The 24,906-nt window shown below is 36.4% G+C and overlaps 1 protein-coding gene across 7 annotated transcripts in view; it reads right to left on the bottom strand.

Annotated features, from left to right (window-relative positions):
• Window positions 1–24,906, bottom strand: part of LOC111047608 — a 317,339-nt gene that overhangs the window by 59,740 nt on the left and 232,693 nt on the right. For 4 of the 7 annotated variants that reach the window (XM_039433757.1, XM_039433760.1, XM_039433754.1 and 1 more), the window contains exons 4-5: window positions 13,643–13,780; window positions 6,462–6,576 (exon numbers count right to left, since the gene is read on the bottom strand). In XM_039433757.1, coding sequence (XP_039289691.1) covers window positions 6,462–6,576; window positions 13,643–13,780 — 253 coding nt within the window. Of the gene's footprint in view, window positions 1–6,461; window positions 6,577–9,846; window positions 9,883–13,642; window positions 13,781–24,906 lie in introns of all 7 variants that reach the window. The other 3 variants (XM_039433756.1, XM_039433753.1, XM_039433758.1) reach the window with 1 other exon arrangement.

Here is a 24,906-nt window from a genome sequence, read left to right as displayed (position 1 = left end):
GCCTCAACTTTGCCCACATCACACTTCACTTGTAATGGTTAAAAGTGTGAAAATAAAGGTATTTATCAATCTCCCTCTTATTTTTATTTCTCCCTCTCAATATTTATCAAATTTTCTCTCTTATTTTCTTTCTATCTTTCTCTAACTCTCTCTTGCTTCATCTCTTTTTGTGAATTGAGAGGAAGAGGAGGCTCTTATTGCCTCAACTTGGCCCACATCACTTGAAATGTTTTAAAGTATAAGAGTAAAGGTACATCTATCTCTCTATCTATATAATTTTCTCTCTTCCTTTCTTTCTGTCTCTCTCCCTCTTTTCTGATCTCTCTCTTTGTGGGTTGAGTGGAAGAGGGGCTGGTATCGCCTCAACTTTGCCCACTTCACTTGTAATGTTTTAAAGTGTAACGTTTTAAAGTGTATTATCTATCTATCCAACTATCACTTTCTCTTCCTCACTTTAAAGGCAATTATTAAATTCAATTCTCTATCGGTCACTCTCTCTCTCTCCACAGTTCACACCTCTCTGTCGCACCTTCTCATCACAAGTCACATCTTCTCTTTCTCATCTTTTTGCTCAGCCTGTATTCTTTTTCTACTTGCTTTTCTCTGCGATCTCTTGTTACTGATAAAACAAAATGAAACCAAAATTACGCTTATGATATTCCTTATGCTTATAATATACTGTCATTCAGAGATATTCCTATGAGGAATATATTCCCCTGATATTCCTATCATAATGCTTATGATATATACTGTAATTTAGAGATTTTTCTGTTCTATTTTCAATTATCCTGATCAGTTGATGATTGTTTTGGGCATATGATTCAATGCCAGAGCAAGGCTGTTCATTAAACAGTCGATGAATGTATCAACATTAATTACCTGCAGCAATGAAACAAACGTTATGCTTATGATATGCATTATGCTAATAATATAATGTCATTATCCTTATGACATTATGCATGATATTCGAGTCGAAAAGCGAATTTCATAATTCCACGTCCGATACTCATGATCCGATAAAACATATCTTCTTCTTTCAGCTCAATCGTTTGATTGGTTGGCAGCCTTCCATCCAAATCTGTCCATTGCTACTCTCTTCCATTGTGCATAGCTCATAGCACCCAGATCCTTCGTCATTTGTCTTAAATACTGTAGCCAGGGTCTCCCACGACCCCTTTGTCCATCAACTGTACCTTCTAGAATACTTGACGTGAATGCGTCGGGTCTTAAGTTGCGTACAGACTTTCGCTCTGCTCCGCAATCGAACGTCACTCGAGCAGATCGATTGATGATCGACCGGTGAGCAAGAGTGGAACGCGAGAAGAGCTAACATCTCCTGTAACGTTTATGATCGGAGCGATCGCGGAGCAAGTGCGGAGCGTGCGTGGAGCGATTGCGGAGCGTGTTGGAGGCGCGTATATCTGTACGCACCTTTATAAAACATATACTGCACCACAATTAAATGAAGAGTACGTCCCAACTAACAACTAAACACACTTCCTTCTCTGGAAGTGAACCACAATAATTATTAACATCACTGTGAGTTCTATCATGACGAGGAAAGAATTATATTGATGCAAAACATGAGAACATAATCTCAATCAACTTTAGAGAACTCACTCTCCACTCACAGACTCAAGTCTTTGTGGAGAGTATTCACTGTTAAATGTTTAAATGAATTTCATAAATTTGTATTATGTTTTTGTGAATGAGAAGCTATTTTATTTGAAAATTTATTAAAAAAAGGATACGGTAATGTTAATTTTAGGACAAGCTAAAGGTGCGTACAGACTTTTGCTCTGCTCCGCAACCAAACGTCACTCGAGCAGATCGATTGATGATCGACCGGGGAGCAAGAGTGGAACTCGAGAAGACCTAACATCTCCCGTAACGTTCATGATCGGTGCGACTGCAGAGCGCGGGCGGAGCGATGGCGGAACGAAGGCGGGGCGTGCGCGGAGCGGGTTGGAGGCGCGTATATCTGTACGCAGCTTTAGACGTATATCCATGTTCGAGATTCAAAAATTTGGAAGTGTCCTGACGATTAGAAATTCTTCCGATCGACAATCATTTTCTAATTCTATCAACAGTAGAAACATAACCTATGTTTTTTTGGACATGATATTCATTATCAAAATTTGGGGATAAATAGTTCTGGGCCAAGCCTATTGTTATTCCCCAATCATATTCATAAGATCTGTAATATATTGTATTCACAAATAAGTAAATAGAATGTACGAATAAAAATAAATAATTATATTGAAATGATACTCGAACTATAGTGAGGTCCACGTTATAATGGCAGTGTTTGTTTAGCAATGGTATTATTTATTGCTATCCTTGTCTATCATTCAACAAAGCGGTTAGCACTATCTCTTTCTCACTTTGCTGTGTTGCAAGATCGCTTTTTAACAATGTAGATTTAATAATTAATTAACAAAATATTTCAGCTCAATTATGAAAATACATTATTACGAAATTATTAAAAAATATTATTAAAATATAATAAAGCGGATAGTGCTTTCTTTCTCACTTTGCTCATGTCTTTGAAAATGTAGAATTGATTATTAATTAGCAAAATATTCAATCTCTATCATGGAATTATTCAAAAATAAATTTCTTGCTTAATAAAATATAATTGATTATTTCAAACAAGAATGAACAGTTAATATTACATCAATAAACCTGTATCAGCTACCGTCTATAGAAGGCATTGACAAGACAGAGGTTCGGCAACGTTGTTCTCCTATCTTTCCTCACTGCCATTATAACGTGGACCTCACTATAGCATTCACGGAAAGCAGGTAGAGAGGATAAATCAGCCTGTACACAGTTACAATAGTAGCTTCCACTAGCTACGGCGGGAACACGGAATTGGAAAAGTCATGTACATTCGAGTACCGGGTGTTTTCAATTCCGAGTTCCCACAGCAGCTAGTTTAAGCTTCTATTGTTCTTGTCTGAAGGCTGCTTCACCTATGGGTCATCGATTGTGTTCTATGTTTTTAAGTTGGATTGAAAGTGTTCTAAATTGGAGATTTCACAGGAGGGAACCTATATCTTCATTTGATTCCTTCAGATTATACTTCACAGACATACCAGTACAAATTACTGAATCAAGAGAATGATATTATTTTATTTCTAAAAAATGAAAAATCTATAAAGTATCTGGGCATCATGGTTGATTGTAACCTTAAGTGGGAGCCTCATATAGAATATATTTGTAAACGCTTAAAATTTATTTCCTTTATCTTTTATAAAGTCCGTAAAATATTAAGCTGCGTACACATATTCGTGCTTCCAACCCGCACCGAGCACGCTCCTCCCTCGTACCGCCCTCGTAACGCTCTCGTACCACCATCAAACCACAGTCGCACCGCCCACGCACCCATCATGAACGTTACGGAAGATGTTAGATCTTCTCGCGTTCCACGGTCGAACCACTCTTGGACCCCGGTCGATCATCAATCGCTCTGCTGGAGTGACGTTCGGTTGCGGAGCAGAGCGACAGTCTGTACGCACCTTTAGACATCAAATTACTTAGGGACCTTTACTTTGCCTATGTTCAATCGGTGCTGCAATATGGGTTAGTGGTATGGGGAGGAGCGTATGATGTTTTCATGAATAAAATTTTTACATTTCAAAAAATGATAATAAAAGCAATTCTTAATAAGCCAAGGGCTTTTTCTAGTAATGAAACATTTGCCGAATTTAAAGTGATGACAGTACGTCAAATTTATATAAAGAAACTTCTCTACTATGCATGAAAGGATGAATTACAGTGAATAATCTATGTATAACCTGAGAGTTACATCTTATAACATTTATAATATTAACTATTCAGATTTGACAATAGTGCGAAGACAATTGAAGTATCTTAGCTCAAAAATAATAAATATCATGCCAAATGCATTGTCAGAATCTCTTTCTATAGGGGTAGACAGAGGATGGAACAGATAAATAAGTGGGTGATACAAAAATTTTTCTTCGACATCAGTCAAATATTATAATTACTAGTAATTTATTGTTAACTTCGATTTTTTGTACCTTTGATTATTGGTAAATCAATTTTTATATTGTCTAAACAGCTGATACTCTCACTCAGCGGTCAGGGTTTTGCCCTTGCTGGGTGGTGCCATGTAATTTTAATTTATTTGTAAAATAGCATAATATTATAATCTAGAATATTTCTTTTGTAAGTTTTTATTTTGTATTTTGTTTTTATGGGCAATAAAGATGTAAAATAAGAAAAAATTTCCCTAATTTTCTTATTCCTACAAATACCCTAATGACATACTATAGTTCGTAATAACCTTGCAGCATTGTTCTCATGGAGTTCAGTGCCACCAGATTTTCAGAAATCAGAGAGCCTGTAAGCAAATAATTGTGTGAGAGAAAGAGCGAAAAAGGGAGCGTAGGCCTTCCAGGATAAAAACGGCAACAGTGTGCTCCCATTGTTATATATTGAAATAACATTGGCCATAAAGCCCCGTGCTGCAAACTAAGGTTTGCACGGACTATAGTACAAATTATTAGGCCTAAATCAATGAAATTGAGTATTTCACTCACTTCCCTGATTTTCTCTTTCTTTCAAATAATACCTTACTGACATACTAGTACAAATTTTCAAATAAAGTGGGCCTATGTGATCCCGCAATTCTCCAATTCCTACAATTCATTCCCCAGTAGAAATTATTGATTTAAGGGAATGAAGAACATACTGTATCTAATCAATTTCCTCATTCCTACATATTGCACCTCAATGACTTGATGTAGCCTATCACCATGTTACATGTACCTCATAGTTACTGGGTGAAATTTGTATGATTCCTAGCTGCAGGTTGATGTAAGGGTATGATCACATTGGATGCACGTATGTGCAAGTGCACGCGAGGCCATGCATGACCAAGCGTGCAGATGATAAATAAATCTGGAGAGAGCCATAGAAGTCTGTCGCTGGTCAAACTGAACGCCATGCTTCAGAAAGATATAAAAACACGTTTTGACTTGTCTTTCGCTGCTTACACTGAACGCCAACAGAGCAAGTGCATGCTTCAGTGTGAATGTTCCTATGGCTCTTTCCAGATTTTGTTTCTCATGTACACGCGTGGTCATGCTTGATCTCGCGTGCACTTGCATATAAGTGCGTCAAATGTGATCATACCCTAAGCACCAGGTTACATGTACCCCATAGTTACTGGATAGGATTTATAAAATTTTCAAGCATCAGGTTTCATGTAACACATAGTTATTGGATAGGATTAATACTAGTAGTTCTGCGAACAGTAGACCTCGCTCATGAATAGCCTACAATTTTCAAACTAATGAGAAGGGCCATTAAGAAAGTACAGTATATTGTGAAGATTTATCCATGTCATCTATTATTTTCTCCATTGAAAGTGCCAAAGACATTGTTCCAGGGACACCGGACTTAAAAATGTCTCTCAAGAAGGTACCTTAATATCGTGCACATATTTACAATATTACAAATTTTCTATTAATTAATTATAAGAAATTGGTCAACTGACAGAAAAATGGAATATGCAGTAGGCAATTTAGACGATGAATCGTCTCACAGACGATAGTGAGACGGAAAATGATTCTAAATAAGATGGGTTTGTTGGTGACAATGACAGAAGGTTGCTAATAATGTTTTTCATGAAAAGTGGATTCAATGTTATGGCGGCTTGTTATGCCTAAGCAGAATGTTTATGGTCACAAGTCGGTTTCCGATCTCATACTGAAACGAAAACAAGAGCTAACTAACTCACAGCTAAGCTGTGATGTCTCCGGCCGGTTCGGTAGGTCTAGAAACTATTCATCTATGAAACAGGGAAATATCTTGTTGAAAAGGGAAGAAGAAATGGGTGCAATCAAGTGAGAAGTTTTCTTCAATTAATAAATACAGTATGATTTGGAACGGCTCAGACAAGGTTCACCGCTGACAACTTGTCCTCTATCGATAGCATTCCAACGATACCATTCATTCAATACAGCACATTTTAGAGCGGCACAATTTATATTCCATTTATATTAAAACCGGAGGTCTTATCAAAAATCGTTACACATACGTTTCTGCGCCTTGTTTCAAAGAACTTGTATACCGAATTTCATCCAAATCGGGCAATAACTGCGACTGTAACTGCGGTACAAACAAACAGACACAAGCCGATCGAGTCGAAACTAAGACCTCAGCTTCGCTTCGGTCAAAAATTCTCAAGCACCAGGTTACATGTAGCACATAGTTACTGGATAGAATTTATAAAGCTCTCAAACACCAGGTTACATGTAACACATAGTTACTGGATAGGATTTATAAAATTCTCAAGCACCAGGTTACATGTAACACATAGTTACAGGGTGATATTTGTAAAATCCCCAACTCCTGGTCTGGATAGTTTCTGTTGTGAAAGCGCAAGCCAAGCGAAAAAACAATCAATTAGTGAAATAATTTGTACTCACTTGCTGAAGAGTCGCAGGACTACGCAGATGATTATGAACATGAGAGCCATCCCCACCAGGACTCCGATCATGGCTGGGTCAACGTATTGCTCGGTCTTCGGGGGCACATAAGTTGCTGTAACATATTCTCAATTCATAAATAGATCCACACATAAAATCAAATTCATATTAGTATATTAATGTGTCCATTCATAAGTTAAAGTTCACGTTCTCCATTCATAAAACCATCATTCTCTCGAACATACAATCAATTCATATTAGTTCATGTGTCTATTCATAAGTTAAAGTTCACGTTCTCCATTCATAAAACCATCAGTCTCTCGAATATAAAATCAAATTCATATTAGTATATTCATGTATCCATTCATAAGTTGCTTGAACACATTCTCCATTCATAAAAACATCAGTCTCTCGAGCATAAAATCAATTCATATTAGTATATTCATGTGTCCATTCATAAGTTGCTTGAACACGTTCTCCATTCATAAAACCATCAGTCTCTCGAGCATAAAATCAAATTCATATTAGTATATTCATGTGTTCATTCATAAGTTGCTTGAACACGTTCTCCATTCATAAAAACATCAGTCTCATAAAATCAGCAACATAAAATCAAATTCATATTAGTATATTCATGCATCCATTCATAAGTTGCTTGAACACATTCTCCATTCATAAAACCATCAGTCTCCCGAACATAAAATCAAACTCATATTAGTATATTCATGTGTCCATTCATAAGTTGCTTGAACACGTTCTCCATTCATAAAACCATCAGTCTCCCGAACATAAAATCAAACTCATATTAGTATATTCATGTGTCCATTCATAGGTTGCTTAAACACGTTCTCCATTCATAGTTTCAATTCATAAATCAATCCACACATGACATGCTGTAACATGTCCTCAATTTTTGTGTAGTTGAGAAGTTGATATTGTGGTAATTATTCATATTATATAAAAGTACTACCCGTTCAAAAACATCGAACATTTTTGAAAATGTATCTTTCCATAAGCAACAGATGCTCTTTTGTATCTTCTCAAAAGCAACGTGTTGCATCCGAAAAGATACACAAGGAGCTTTTTGTTGTTATGCCCTTCAGCACAACACAGCTGACATTAGTTCTTTAGATTGTTGTTGATACGTTGCAACTCTCTCATTCATGGAGGAGAAAGTGTGTAGGGAGCTTCCTCCATCTAGTGATCTGGGGTCTCTGAAGACTGATGTTTTTGTAAAGCCGTGAAATTTATACTAGTAGGCGAGTACTGCTATTGGTCGAAGGCATGAGCGCCTGCCATTGGCCCAGCTTGACAGTCTTCTCCCACTTACAGAGGAGACTGTAAAGTGGGAGGAGACCCCATCTGAAGACTGATGTTTTTGTTAAGCCGTGAATATTAACCCGTGAACCATACCTTGCCTGTATGCTTTCAAAGTCACGGACGTTTTGAGTCACAAGTTCATGAATTGAGAACATTTCAAATAAAAATACTAAGAAATTGTCGAAAACTACAGATTTATTGATACTTAGAAAAACCTGTTTCGGTTGATACACCATTGTCAATCTCTGATAAACTAAAACTAAATACAAGAACAGCAGAATGTATACTAGTAGGCGAGTACTGCTATTGATCAAGGGCATGAGAGCCTGCCATTGGCCCAGCTTGACAGTCTTCTCCCACTTTACGGAGGAGACTGTAAAGTGGGAGGAGACTGTCAAGCTGGACCTATGGCAGGCGCTCATGCCCTTGACCAATAGCAGTACTCGCCCACTAGTATAAATTCTGCTGTTCTTGTATTTAGTTTTAGTTTATCAGAGATTGACAATGGTGTAACAACCAAAACCGGTCTTTCTAAGTATCAATAAATCTGTGGTTTTTGACAATTTCTTAGTATTTTTATTTGAAATGTTCTCTATTCATGAACTTGTGACTCAAAACGTCCTTGACTTTAAACAGCATACAGGCAAGGTATGGTTCTCGGGTTAATATTCACGGCTTTACAAAAACATCAGTCTTCAGAGACCCTAGATCACTAGATGGAGGAAGCTCCCTACACACTCTCTCCTCCATGAATGAGAGATTTGCAACGTATCACCCACAATGGAAAGAGCATGTTGAACGAATGTCAGCTGATAGGCTGTGCTGTGCTGAAAGGATGTAACTCCTAAAAGCTCCTTGTGTATTTTTTCGGATGCAACACGTTGCTTTTGAGAAGATACAAAAGAGCATCTGTTGCTTATGGAAAGATGCATTAAAGCTCCTTGTGTATCTTTTTGGATGCAACACTTTCTTTTTGAGAGGATACAAAAGAGCATCTGTTGCGTATGGAAAGATACGTTGAAGTTACTTGTGTATCTCTTCGGATGCAACACGTTGCTTTTGAGAAGATACAAAAGAGCATCTGTTGCTTAAGGGAAGATACATTTTCAAACATGTTCGATGTTTTTGAACGGGTAGTATTGTATTCTAATGGCCCTCCGCCGATAGGCAAAGCTACAGGACCCGGCCTATAAATCAACACATAAAAATCATATTAATATGAGTTTAATATGTATTATCAAAAATAAGTTGCTGTAACTTATTCTCAATTAATAGATCCATCTATAAAAATCATGTAAATATCAGTATATGTTCCACATATAAGTTGCTGGAACACATTCTCAATTAATCCACACATTATTTGCAGTAAAACAGTCCCAATAGATAAAGCAAACCAATTAAATCAATTTAAAGCGAAATTGACTTCTATAGTGGGGTCCACGTTATAACCATAGTATCTGATTAACATTGATGTTGCTATCCTTGTCTATCATTCGACAAATCAGATAGCGCTATCCTTTCCTACCTCTGCAACATCGCTAGATCGTTTTCCAACAATAAATAAAAAATAAATAAAATTTTATTTTCGACTGTCGTGGCAATAGTTAGCCCCATAGAAACATCTTCTCGCACAGCTGGTCTGGCCTTGGACAATTGGCAACCACGTGATGACAATATTGTCCTTGGACAATTGTCTCGCCAATTGGCATCGTATAAACTAGGTTTGAAAGCAGAGAAAGGTCGAGAGAAAATACCATGTTATTTTAGTTAGAAATTGCATGCCTCATTGAATGCAATCAATAGTGCATGAAAATTGCATGCAATGACGCAATTAGTCCATACAACAGCTGATTGATTTTCTACCAAGTTACATTGAGATATTAATTTATTGCATGCAATTAATAATCCACTCGACAGCTGATTCATGATGAATAATTCTATAGTCTGATTTTTACGGTAATATTGGCGTTAGAAGGAGGCTCCTTTTCCTTTTGTATTATCCTTAAAATGCAAAATTTCAAAAATCTTATATATACGTCGACGCAAAATTCAAAAAGGAACATACCTGTCAAATTTTGTAAAACTATATCGTCGGGTTTCGCTGTAAATGCAAAAAATAAAAACTTAAATATGAACAAATAAACATAAAAACATATAAAAACATAAAAATATATAAACATAAAAACATATAAAATAAAGAGAAATGCAAAACCATCGACTTGAATCTTAGACCTCACTTCGCTCGGTCAATTAGTTAACAAAATATTCAATCTCAATTATGAAAATCTATTGTTGTAAAATATATATTTTCTTGATGAATGAAATATTATTGATTATTTTGAACCAGACCAAACAGTTAATCAGATATGCCGGTTTTACCCATCCTCTATAGGAGTCAGTGGCAAGGCAGAGAATCGCAACAATGTTACTCTATCTTTCTCCTCTGGCATTATAACGTGGACCTGACTGTAGATGTAATGTGTTGTAATGATCAAATGTATAAACATGCATTCACATCTTTGTAAACTGATTGTTTACAGTAAGGCAAGGAATAGAATTTGATTTTCAATGTTTTGAATCACTCGATGGGATTTTTAATACTACAAATGGATAAAGATACTTTACAAATGACTTCGTAGATGAATAACATGTAACTACTTTCTAGTTGTAATGATACTTTACAAATGAATAACGATATCAATAACTATTGTAAAGATAACATTCTGATCACGCTAAGACTGTTCCTGAACATAGGCCAAACTCAATGTGTTCTATAGTGAGGTCCACGTTATAATGGCAGTGGAGAAAAACGTTGCCAAACCTCTGTCTTGTCAATGCCTTCTATAGACGGTAGCAGATACAGGTTTGTTGATGTAATATTAACCCTACAGAGACACACTTACTTTATGCTAACACAGTAGACACACTGGGGTGTTGAACACCCCAATTTAATTTTGCATGTTTCTTTGAAAAATACAGAGAAAAAAGTACTTAGCCCATACTTCATCATTTCTTAATCATTTTTGTTCCTAGTGCATATCGAAAGTAAAAGCACTGCTTATCAATATTTATACTAATTTTAGAAGTACCTATATTTCGCCTAAGTGTTGGAGCTCCTAATCTGGTTTGAAGGAATGGCTTGATCATTGCCAATGACAACTTTTTCAAAAACTCACGTCTCTTCAATTTATTGTTTTGAACCTCAAGTTGTAGAGAATCATAGCATTTATTCCAATCTGATCCATCATCCCATACCACATTCGTAGTGGTCAATACAATTAAATCTTTGTAAAGAAGTATTCGATAAAAGTCCTACGTAAAAGACACTCTGGGGTGTTAGACGCCCCAAACGAAGAACAAGATGAGCTGGTGATCTTGTAGAATGCTATTACTGACTGGAAATGGTGGAGATCAGTTGACAATGCTTCAAACCTAATTTAAACTGGGCAAAGATTCCCATCTGTTTGATATTGCCAACTGCAGAACAGAAAAAAAATCGATGGGGTGTGAAACACCCTGGTGTGTCTCTTTAGGGTTAACTGTTCACTCTCGTTTAAAATAATCAATTGAATTTTATCAAGCAAGAAATTATATTTTTCAATGATTGAATTTTCATAATCAAGATGAAATATTTTGTTAATTATTTATTAATTCCACATTGTTAAGATACGCTCTGGCAACAGTGCAAAGCGAGAAAGAGATAGCGCTATCCGATTTGTTGAATGACAGACAAGGATAGCAATACCATTGCAAATCAAATACTGCCATTATAAAGAGGAAGGGAGCGCCAAGGATTTCTTTTGAAGAGTGACTTGAAATGGAGATCAGATTTTGAATCGAAAAAAGAGCAAAGAATGAAGAATTGTTTAAAATTATTCAATAAATTTGTATCAAATTTCCTCCATAGCTTAGGAATATAAGGATTATATTTTCCTTCATCCTTTACCCAGAACTCAACTTGCTAAGAAGGTCTTTTATTAGCACAATAGTAACTTTCCACTTAACAAAACAACCAGCGTCTCTCGTCTCGCCTTCATACAGTGTAACTTTATTTATAGAAGACTCGAAGACTCAGTTTTTCTTCTCTTCAAACAGCTCTTAAAGAAAACATTTCCAATTAGATTAATGTGCTAAGCTATCTAACAAAGGGACCGCCTGACTTGAGCTGTTTAATTAAAACATAATAAAGGAATTGAAAACACCGTAGCAGCGTACTTTTGTTCAAGCAAATTGAATAGCATGCTTTCATTGTAACTGGTAATAGAAACTTATTATGGTTATAGGAAATAGTGTACAAGATTTTTAAACAATGGTTTAATTTGAATCTGTTATTTGAGTTCCATTGAGACCTCACAAAATTTGTACTAGATTTTTAAACGATGGTTTAACTTGGATCTGTTGTTTGAGTTGCATTGAAACATGTAATAGAAACTTATTATCTTTATGGGAGACAGTGTAAATGATTTTTTTAACGATGTTTTAACTTGGATCTGTTGTTTAAGATCTAAGAGAAGAAAGCGGAGTTTGGATACTTCAGTTACAATAATCCAACTTGTGAAATTGTTTTTCCAATCTGCTTGAACAACTATGCATTACCTAACTCAATTACCTATAATGGCCGTGTTCAATTAGCAATTGTATTGTTATCCTTGTCAATCATTCAACAAACCGGATAGCGCTATCTCTTTCTCGCTTTGCTCTGATGCCAGATTGTTTTGCAACAATGTAGAATAACAATTAACAAAATATTTAATCTTGATCATGAAAATTCATTCATTGAAAAAAATATTTCTTGCTTGATAAAATATGATTGATTATTTTGAACGAGAATGAACAGTTAATATTACATCAATAAACCTGTATCAGCTACCGTCTATAGAAAGCATTGAAGACAGAGTATCGGGAACGTTGTTCCCCTATCTTTCTCCACTGCCATTATAACGTGGACCTCACTTTAGCTCTAGTATTAATAGAATGAATCAATTAAGTTCAGGTTCACATTGATGAGGATTATTTCAAGTAGATAATCTCAAGATTACATTAATGAATTTACTTACATTAATGAAGGGTTTGTTATCAGAAGAAGACAGAATTACATTTTGTTTTTCTAAAGGTGCTTACAGATTTACGCGCCGCAAACATGAGCAATTCACTTTTAATCAGCTGATATCAAGCTTTTTATATCTGTATCTTACCGTTTCTGTAAAAATACAGATATAGTCAGCTGATTGAAAGTGAATCGCTCATGTTCGTGGCGCGTATATCTGTACGCAACTTTAAATAGAGTTGCAAATCTTATTATTTGTATTTGAAATTTATATATCAAGGTGAGAGACGAGGGAAAATTGGATGAAATAGTAAAACCTTTCAGTAAGGATTGGATATTGCCGTTATTCCTTCGTTTGATGCTTCTATTGTCGGTTTCTCAGTGTTTGGAATGAAATACAGTTCAGTTGATTGGAAATTTATGCTTCATTAGATTATGACCTTTAATAATAATTCGTAAAGGATAAAACTTGTACCCAAAGTTGGATTCCCATCCCACACACAGTTACAGTGAAAGTGGCCGGCACAGTGAAAATATAATTTTCGTGAGCTCTGATTGGACTGGTTCCACTCAGCACGGCCCAGCGAGTATGAATAATCTCATTTGAACGCATGGGAACAAATATGTACTCATAATTCTATATTATGTACTATTAATTTATTATATTATTATATACTATAAATTTGAAATGGGACAGTTTTGGGCATGAGCCTGTTGTGCCTTTCCTCATGTTAAGTATTTGTACACAATGTGATAAATAAATAAATAATAATTAATTGCTTTAATTTGATTATAAAAAGTGGTATGTACTCACATGCACACTCGACCTTGTTGTCTTTATAGGTGGGCGTCATTTCGAAACGACACATGCATCTGCCATCTTTGCATTCGGTCTGAGGCACCTTGTTTTCACACTGCTCGTTGAAGAAACACGAGCCGTTGATGCTCACCTCTGCAACATAATAGACATTCAACGATCATTCATCAAGAATATAATTTTTAGTGATCCAATGAGTAATATTTTTCGTCACACTTCACAGAAAGCAGCTGTTCTCCAGTCCCTACGTAGATCTGGAAGACCTTGTTTGCAGACGACTCTCGTCTGACATCAGAAAAGGGTTTCTTTTCCGGTCTAGGCCAGAAAGTGGTCTCTTTCCAGCCGGTCATGGAAGTCCGTCATCCGCTAGATCGGGCGAGTGTCCACTTTCTTCATCAGCTGAAGTCACCATGATTTCAATTCGAGTTTCAAATCAAACTAATTCAGCATTCGCTTCGCAACCAGTTTTATTCAATCATTTATTGTTTATTAGCGCATTCCAAATTTTCAAAAATGCTTGAAGATGATGACGCCCGTGATATTCCAAGTGAAATTTTAAAAGAATCTGAAATCCGCAAATCTTCTACCACTAAAATCAAGAGATAGGTACGATAACAAGTACAGTATTCTTTATTTTGTATTCTTTATTTATTTTGTCAGCAATACCTGTAGTGTGGCGAAAAATATCATTCGCACCATGAGCAAAAATGTTTTTCCGGCTCTCAATCTTTTCTAGTCCTCGGCCTACGGCCTCAGACTTGAAAACCGATTTCGAGCCGGAAAAGTCTCATTTTCTGCTCTAGGTGCGAAGTATACTATTTTGCCACACTGCACAGAAAGCAGCTGTTTTCCAGTCCCTACGTAGATCTGAAAGACATTGTTTGCAGACGACTCTCGTCTGACGTTAGAACAGGTTTAGGCCGGAAAAGAGTACCCTTTTGCAGCCGCTAACATGGAACTAAGAAAGGTGATTAAAAAACAGCGGATCAAAAAACTTTTCATTATTTGTGTTCATTATTCAATAATTAAAACATTTATAAAAATATCATCTTATTGTCATTTGAAAGAATAAAAAAGTATAAACTCAACCTCCCACATAATCGAACATCATCTTTTAGGTTATTTAGACAAATCAGAATAAAAAATAAAAATACTTGGACAATTTCCTGATATTCAGATTATTTCAGATTTGCTAGAGCTATCACCTTCCACTTCTGCTAACGGAAGTGCTTAGTAAACAACTATTCTCATATATATATATTGTTTATTTTTTTTGTGTGGCAAAAAATAGTGTTCGCACCACGGGCAAAAATGTTTTTCGCCACACTGCATAGAAAGCAGCTGTTTTCCAGTCCCTAGGTAGATCTGAAAGACCTTGTTTGCAGACGACTCTCGTCTGACATAAGAAACAGGTTTCTTTTCCGGCCTAGGCCGGAAAGAATACTCTTTCCAGCCGCCGCTAACATGGAAGTCCGTAGTTAATAAGTCATCCGCTAGATCGGGCGAGTGTCAACTCTCTTCATCTGAATTCGCCATTATTTCAGCTCGAATTTCCAATAAAACTAATCCAGCATTTGCTTCGCAACCATTTTTATTCAATTATTTTATGTTGATTAGCGCATTCCAAAATTTTCAAAAATGCTTGAAGATGACGACGCCCGTGATATTCTAAGTGAAATTTTAAAAGAATCTAAAATCCTGACTGCAAGAATCTTCTACCACTAAAATCAAGAGATAGGTACAATAACGAGTATTCTTTATTTATTTTGTCAGTAATACCTGTAGTGTGGCGAAAAATATCGTTTGCTCCATGGGTATAAATGTTTTTCCGGCTCTCAATCTTTTCTAGTCCTCGGCCTACGGCCTCGGACTTGAAAACCGATTTCGAGCCGGAAAAATCTCATTTCCTGCTCTAGGTGCGAAATATACTATTTCCGGCTCTCAATCTTTTCTAGTCCTCCGCCTACGGCCTCGGACTTGAAAACCAATTTCGAGCCGGAAAATTCTCATTTTCTGCTCTAGGTGCGAAATATACTATTGCTTGGAAAGCTAGCTACAGATAAGCTTGCCACGGTGGAATCGCATATCAAGTATCAAGAGCTGACACATTTTTGGAAACCTTAAGAGAAAAAAATGCAGGGCTAACTGGGCCCCTATACTCGATTGCACGAGGCAAAATCAATCTTGTATTAGCACAAAATGCTGATGCACTGTATTACCATGTATTAGTACAATTATAATTAATGCTAATTAAGTTCTATCAACAGATTCGAAACCGTTGATCTGAATATTTTAAAAGTTGTATAAATTTTTATCGTCTACTAATATTAAGAATATAATATCATACAAACATATATTTCATGAGTTGATCAAATTTCTGATTGAATTCAGTTGACTCAATGACAGACACCTCTATTATGCTTTCTCATCTGAGCTTAGACCTTCTAACCTATTACCATGTGAGTTTTTAAAATAGAGATGCTTCCCATGTTATTTAAATGGAGTCACTTTTCCTCCCTAGGGAGTTTTTCTGTTTTTTACTACCGAGAGCGAAAAAGTGACACTTTAGTATCATGTTTCAGGGAGTAAAGTAAGTACTTTAGACAGTAGGTGGAGGAAAAGTAATTTGTTATCGGATATCAGACTATAATACAATGATAATATGTTTCCTCTAAAAGAAATTAAAACCCTCTTGTGCCCTCACAATAAATTTCTAAAAAGTACGAATTAGAGAGTAACGATATGAATAAGCATATTGCAATTTATTCACAATGACAATAATACTCAAAATACCTCATTTCACCTCATCAAATATTGTTATTTGAGAAAGTGGGATAAAAAGCCGACTTCCCAACATGAATTTCTGGAGGAGAAAAGCAAATAAAACCAACTCTCTCATGATTTCAATGAAGAAATTTACAAAATACCACCTGAAACCGGCATTAAACAATTATGGCCAAAAAACAGCGTACACTGAACTCCGTGTCTACACTGTCCATTATACAATTTTCATCTCAGCTCAGTTCAGAAGCTTTTCCAAGGTATGAGCATGCAAATGGCCTGTGAATTAATCCCGGCTTTTCAGACCAGTTTTTCCGGCAGTCGAGTTTTTCATCGGTTGTTTCTGTCTTCGTCTGACTTGCGTTCTGATTCGGCTCATCGGCTAGTCCCCTTCCTCTTCATCCTGCTCATTCCTACTCCTCCTCTTCCTCCTCCTCATCCTCCACCTCCTCAACCTTCTCATCCTCATCCACCTCCCATCATCTTCCTCTTTCTCCTCCATCACTTCCTTCTTCCTCTTCTTCTCCTTCTCATTCTTCTTTTCTTCGTCTGACTTCCATTCTATGACTCGGTTCATCAGTTAGTCCCCTTCCTCTACATCCCATTCACCACTCCTCCCACCCCTCTCACATCCTCTTTCTTCTTCACCCCCTTCTTCTTCTTCTTCTCTTTCTAACTCTGCTACCCAACTCGTCTATACTCATAACTCTTCCACCGTTTTGCACCATGCAATCCACCTTCGTTTCAATATAAACGTCGACTACCGTTCTACAATTTCTTCTTCCATTTCTTCTGCTTCTTCTTCTTCTTCTTCTTCTTCTTTTTCTTCCTCTAACTCTTCTTCAGCTTCTTTTTCTTCTACATCTTCATTTTTTTCTTCTTCTTGCTGTCTTCTTGTTCTTGTTCTTCTTCTTATCCTTCTCCCTCTTCCTCTTCTCCTACTTATTTCTTCTTCTTTTTCTTCTTCTTCTTCTTCTTCTCCCTCTCCCTTCATCCACCTTCGAGCTATCGACCATTAGCAACTTAAGCGTGCATTAAAGAAAAGCGCAACGCTCAAGCTGTTTGCTACTGATTTTAGCTTCTGCTTATTATCTCCCTTCTAAATCCATCGCTCTCATTCTCTCTCAATCTCTCTCTCCACTTTATTAGTCTTTCTCACACTCTTCATCTCTCCACCTTTCTTCTCCATCCATCTCACAACCTTTCTCTCCTTATTTTTCAACAAATCAGTCTTTGAGCTCTTCACCTTACTATACTCTCTCTCTCTCTTACTCTGTCTTTTCCCTCTCCCACTCACTCTTTTCTCCCTCTCGCACTTTCTCCTTTCCCTCATATCTCACTCACACTCGATCACTCTTTCTCCCACTGTCTATCACTCTATCATTCTCTTTCAACTCACTTAAAACCCTTTCGGACGACTGATTGCTGCACACAGGTATCTGCATCTTAATACCCACTCTCTTCCACTCATTCTATCTCTCTCTCAACTCTCTTAAAACTCTTTTGGACGACTGATTGCTGCACACAGGTATCTCCACTTTAAATACTCATTCTCTTTCACTCGTTCTCACTCACTCTTTCACTCATTCTCTTTCGCTCTTTCTCTCTCTCTCTCTCTCTCTCTCTCTCTCCTCTCTCTCTCTCTCCTCTCTCTCTCTCCTCTCTCTCTAATATTATATATATATATATATATATATATATATATATACATCACTCTGCATCTTAATACTCACTCTCTTCCATTCTTTCTATTTCTCTCACTCTTTCACTCATTCTCTTTCAACTCACTTGAAACTCTTTTGGACGACTGATTGCTGCACACAGGTATCTCCACCTTAAATACTCAATCTCTTTCACTCGTTCTCACTCATTCTTTCTCACTCTTACACCCAATCTCTTTTGCTCTCTCTCTCTCTCTCTCTCTCTCTCACTCTCTCTCTCTCTCTCAACTAACTACTAACTATTTAAAACGACTGATTGCAGCATACAGGTATCTCCACCTTAATACTCTCTCTCTCTCTCTCTCTCTCATATGTACTCTCTCTCTCTCTCTATCTCTCCTTGATACCCTCTCTGAGAATAGACTTCTTAAGGTCCAAACTTAACCGTTTCATGTGAAAACATTACAGTAGTACCTTAACTTTTGCATTTTTCATCATTTTTCTTGCTCAATATTATTGTAGAACTCATTAGTTTAATATGATTTACCATGTCATTTTACCGCTACTGGTATTTATTTTTACGCTAGAACGTAAGTTGAATTATGTTTTGTTAAACACATGAATAAAGGAATCTGAATCTGAATCTGAATCTTTTGAAATTGTATAGTGTAAATAAAAGGCATTTATCTATCTACTAGCCGTCAGACTCGCTTCGCTTGCCATATCCGTCTAGTCAGGGGGCTCCGCCCCCAGGACCCCCGACTGCATCGTCCAGGAATGAGATCAGCAGGCTCGCTTCGCTCGCCTGCATTTTTCATTTGAGAATTTTTATCATATGTTAGGACAATCCAGTCGAGGGTCCAGACTAAACGTCTGGCTAAACGGATATGGCGAGCGAAGCGAGCCTGACGGCTAGTAATATAATATTCCCAGGATTGAAGTAGCAGTGCCCAATCAATTTTTCCGCGATAAATGCATTTAAATCTTCAACTTGGTGCCAACCTAACAAGTCACTCAACTTAATGCCAACCTGACAAAATTATCAATTTAGTTGCCAGTTAACAACTGTTTCGAAGAGGTACTCTATCTAGATTATAGTTCTATAGTAACATATGATATGGAAATTTCAATTAATTATAATTGAGAGATTGGGAGAAGGAGAATATATATGCTAAAAGACGAACTTTAAACACTTAAAAACAACCCTTAGAGTTAAAATATTGCCAAAAGATTTCTTAGTGCGCCTCTAAAGGGCCAACTGAACATACCTACCAAATTTGAACGTTTTTGGTCCGGTAGATTTTTAGTTCTGCGAATGAGTGAGTGAGTGAGTGAGTGAGTGAGTGAGTCAGTCAGTCAGTCAGTGAGTGAGTGCCATTTCGCTTTTATATATATAGATCTATCTCTCTCTCATATGTAATCGCTCTCTCTTTGTCTTTCTCTCTGTCTCTATCTTTATCTCTCTCTTCTTCCACTCACTTGAAACTCTTTCGAACGACTGATTGCAGTACACAGGTGGATAAAACAAGGAACGCGAAACTTGAATGAAAATCGGGGTGGAAGGGTGATTATACTGCATTTAGCCGCACAGCCCCTCTGTTCACCGTACTCTGTTTAACGTTCGTGCCTCACCGATTTATCTGTTCCATTTTATTCCCAAGTTAAACTGCACTGTGGACCTATAGTGAGGTCCACGTTATAATGGAAGTGTTTGATCAGCAATGGTATTGTTATCCTTGTCTATCATTCCACAAAGCAGATAGCGCTATTACATTCTCGCTTTGCTCTGTCGCCAGATCGTCTTTTAGCAGTGTAGAATCAATAATCAATTAACAAAATATTTTATGTTAATAATGTAAATTCGTTATGAAATTATTGGAAAATATAATTTCTAGCTTAATAAAATATAATTGATTATTCTAAACGAGAATGAACAGTTAATATTACATCAATAAACCTGTATCAGCTACCGTCTATAGAAGGCATTGACAAGACAGAGGATCGGCAAGGTTGACCTCCTATCTTTCTCCACTGCCATTATAACGTGGACCTCACTATAGACAGACAATATAGTGTGGTCCAAGTTATAATGACAGTGTTTGATTAACATTGGTGTTGCTATCCTTGTCTATCATTCGACAAAGCAGATAGCGCTATCGTTTTCTACCTCCGCAACATTGCCTGATCGTTTTTAAACAATGTAGAAATATAATCAATATCCAAAATATTTAATCTCGTTCATGAAGATTATTCAATTTCAGCTGCCCTCTATAGAAGGCAGTAGCAAGGCAGAGAAACGGCAACGACGTTTTGCTGTCTTTCTCCACTGCCATTAAAACGTAGACACACTATAGTGAGGTTCACGTTGTAATAGCAGTATTTGATTAACATTGGTGTTGCTATCCTTGTCTATCATTCAACAAAGCAGAAAGCGCTATCCTTTCCCAGCTCAGCAACGTTACCCGATCGCTTCCAACAATGTAGAAATATTATTAATTCACAAAATATTTAGTCTCAATCATAATAATGCATCAATTAATCATTGAAATAGTATATTTCGCACCTAGAGCAGAAAATGAGATAAGACAATAAGATGACAATAAGATGATATTATTATGAATGTTTTAATTATTGAATAATGAACACAGATAATGGAAAGTTTTTTGATCAGCTGTTTTTTGATCACCTTTCTTTCGTTAGCGGCTGGAAAGGGTACTCTTTCCGGCCTAGGCCGGAAAAGAAACCTGTTCTGACGTCAGACGAGAGTCGTCTGCAAACAATGTCTTTCAGATCTACATAGGGACTGGAAAACAGCTGCTTTTTGTGTAGTGTGGCGAAAAATATATTCTCTTGACAAATAAAATATAATTGAAAATTTTAAACAAGAACGAACGGTTGATATTACATCAGATATACCGGTATCAGCTATCCTTTATAGAAGGCAGTGTCAAGGCAGAGAAACGGCAACCCTGTTTCGATGTCTTTCTCCACTGCCATTATAACGTGGACCTCACTATAGTCTAACAATCCTCACCACCTGTACACCTTAATTAATGCGGGCTACAACTCAGTATTTCACCTGACCCTGATAAATTCTCCTCTGTTTGTTTTTCATTGATTTTCTCTTCTTTCATCCATTACTATGCAACTGTGGAGATTCCTCTAATTTCCAAAAGCTCCAGGGGCTTCCACACCTTGTTGTCTGATGTATTCAAACAATCTGTGGCGTTCAAAGAGAGTTTAAAATTGATGTGAAGTAAATGTGAAACACTAAACTGAAGTGAGTGAAAACGGTTCCCTACATAATTATTCTAGGAGGGCTTAAACGATTGGAATCAAATGAAGAAAATTTCATTTTAATGATGCACTCAATATATGAGTCAATAAAGAATAAAGAAAAGATTGGATTTGATTTAGATTGGAAGGAAATTTGATAGAGGATGAAGAGTTGAGGTGACAGACTTTTCAACTTGGTTCGGAACCCACCTAAAGCTGTACATAAAATTTTTAAGAATACTGTTTTTTATTAATTTAACCATACATTTATGGATAAAACATTAACGAATTATGAATGATAGGGGAAGGAACAACTGGTTTCAAACTAAACTAAAAACTAAATATACTATTTTAAACTCAGTTAAGACGGAAAATAATACAAAAACTAGGCCTACATGAAAAACAAAGGTAGAAAATTGATATCAGAGAACAAGTCAAGGTCAAATTCAATAGTAAACTAAGAAGAGGGTGGAAACTTTATTTTGATGTAGTATTTCAAATGAAATCAAGTTTCATTGTTTACATCAGTTTAGAACAAAATACTCCACATCAGCAAATCATCTCATAAGATATAACTAAAATAATTATAAAGAGACTATTTCTCACATGGTCAATGAAAAAAATAGAAAACCGATATTATATCTGAAAAACATTGATAATATACAGTCCTTCAAACTTATGATAGTTGAACATATTAAAAATTAACAATCCTGTGATGATGAAAATGTACAGAACATTTTGTATTTTCGAGTTAAAATCATCTTCAGAACATTATCGACAGTACGTATAACTTGGATGCTAGATAATTGGCGGTAGAATATCCAAGTTTCACTAGAAATTAATTTTAATTCATCCAGCTAATTCATCAGAGCATGCGAATTCATTCAGTACAATACAGGTTTTTTTGTGCAAGTTACAAACGTAGAACAACGCAACAATAAACTTCAAAGTATAACAAAGAACAATTACGTTTAATTCCAGTAATCATCAGACCACCAAGCAACTATTATAGAGTAGAAACCATTGTAGAACATCATAGAAGCTCTATTTCACTATAACTCTATAGTATTATATCAACCTAACATTATACCTATAGTGACTGTAGTGAGCACACTGTAGTATTATATCTACCTAACATTATACCTATAGTTTCTTATAGTAACTTAGAGGGTGGAGTCAATGTAGAATAGTGATATAGGAACAAGGAGAAGGGTTTCTCAGTGGAAAAGGGTCGGAAAATCCCTTTCCAGTCATGAAAATTGTGCCAAAACACGCAAGAAGGACTCCATGATCTTCCAAGTAAATTGTCCAATCCCTAAACATTCGTCTTTTCTTTGCGGTTTTCTCATTGTATTATTATTTATTGTTGTATTTTCTTGTGATTGTTTTATTGGGTCCTTTCTATCATTGTCTCTTTTCTGTTGTATTTCTTTGTGGTTGTTTTATTGGGTCCTTCGTATCGTTGTCTCTTTCCTGACATGCTATTTGCAGTGTCCTTCTTAGTTATTTTTCTATATTTCTGTGACTTATATTTCTATACTCTGTTGGTTGTATTTTGTTTTATATGATTGGTTTATTTCGATACCTAACCTGACATACATCATCCTACATTGTCAGTTTTCAACAGGCTCTTCTTAGTCTTCTTCTTCTCCTTTTTTTCCTTCTTCTCCCTTTTCTCCTACTTCTCCTACTTCTCCTTCTTCTCCCTTTTCTCCTACTTCTCCTACTTCTCCTTCTTCTCCTCCTCCTTCTCCTCCTTCTCCTCCTTCTCCTCCTTCTCCTCCCTTTCAACCTCCTCCTGGGAAAAAAAGACTAAGAAATTGTCAAAAATTTCTTAGTCTTTTTCATTCAATATGAATAATTACCACAATATCAACTTCTCAACAACACAAAAAGTCCTCCTGGAAATATATTCATTATTTTTCTTCTCTTTTCCTGTTTTCTGCATTATTCTAATCATCCTTAACCTTCTGTTCCAATCCTTTCTCCATCATCCTTTTTCTCCATCATCCTCGTATCTTCATCTCACTCCTTCACCCTTTTCCTTCTCCTCACACTCTATATTCTGCTTGATCTTCCTCTTACTTCTGTTCTTCTTTGAGCTTATTTTTGTCTCCTTTTCCCTCTGGTTCAACAACCAGAATGTTATATGTGGATTCTCTCTTACAATCTACTTTGTTCTACCACCTGATAACATTTTCGATTCAATTTCTTTCTTCTTCTTCTTTCTTCTTCTTCTTCTTTGCTTCTGCTCTCTTCTTCCATTTATTTTCCACCTCCTTCTTCTCTTCTCCCTCCTTCTCCTACATTCAGTCCTCCCTCTAAAGTTTACTGTGACCTGTATTTTAGCTGAACTGTATTTAACTGAACTGTATTTAGCTGAACTGTACTTATCTGTAATGTATTAGAGTCTAAGTATATAAGGGTGTTTTTCGAAATTAAACCCACGCTTCCGGGATTAGACTCCAAACCACTGTCAGGCACTGATTCAAGTCACAATCACTGAATACAGTCACTCAATACAGTACAACTAAATACAGTACAGCTAAATACAGTTCAGCTAAAATACAGATCCTTGGTACAATTTCTCGACGAATAAAATATAATTGTTCATTCTAAACAAGAACGAACAGTTAATATTACATCATATTATATACTGGTATCTTCTATGAGGAGCGTATTGAGTAGTACTGATCTTAGCCTGCATCTCAAATTAAGAATGCTTAAAGGCTACGTATTTCCAGTTCTATTATATGGAATGGAAGCCTGGACTCTTAAAAAGAACGACACCGACTGACTAGAAGCATTTGAGATGTGGGCTTATAGAAGAATTCTCAGAATAAGCTGGACTAGCAGAACAACCAACAAGGAAGTATTAAGAAGAATGGGAAAGGACAGATAAATCATGATCACCATCAAAATCAGGAACTGCAATACTTGGGTCATGTAATGAGAGGAGAGAGATATACACTTTGCAAACACATACAAGGAAAGATACAGGCAAAAAAAGTATAGGAAGAAGACGGATCTCCTGGTTAAATAACTTGAGACAGTGGTACAACAGTAGTTCCATTGATCTGTTCAGGGCGGTTGCCTCAAAAATCAAAATTGCCATGTTGATAGCCAACCTTCTTAAAGGAGACGGCACATAAAGAAGAAGATCTTCTATTAGCTATCCTCTATATAAATAATATAATGCATTTTTAATTTAAAATTCACACTGTCTTCAGAAAGTTAAAATAAAGAAGATTCAAATTGGTATACTTATTTTTGTGGATTTGAAAATATTTGTGTAATAACTTTTCAACTTCTATATTTGTTGACGTGGCCAGGTTTGGACAGTACTATCCACTCAACCACTTAACCACGAAGGCAGTGACAAGGCAGAGAATCGGTAACGCTGTCTCCTATCTTTATCTACCACCATTATAACGTTCACCTCACTACGGTGTTGTCATATGTTATTCTCTCGCCCCAGGGGTTTACATGCAAGAGGGTTTCGACTACAATCCCCGAGGGTGTTCCAAAATTAAACCCTCGCTT

This window comes from Nilaparvata lugens, chromosome 8 (genome assembly GCF_014356525.2).
Source record: "Nilaparvata lugens isolate BPH chromosome 8, ASM1435652v1, whole genome shotgun sequence".
In the NCBI taxonomy this organism is placed as follows: domain Eukaryota; kingdom Metazoa; phylum Arthropoda; class Insecta; order Hemiptera; family Delphacidae; genus Nilaparvata; species Nilaparvata lugens.
The sequence above is the reverse complement of the archived record's forward strand: the minus strand, read 5'-3'. Positions and strand labels throughout refer to the sequence as shown.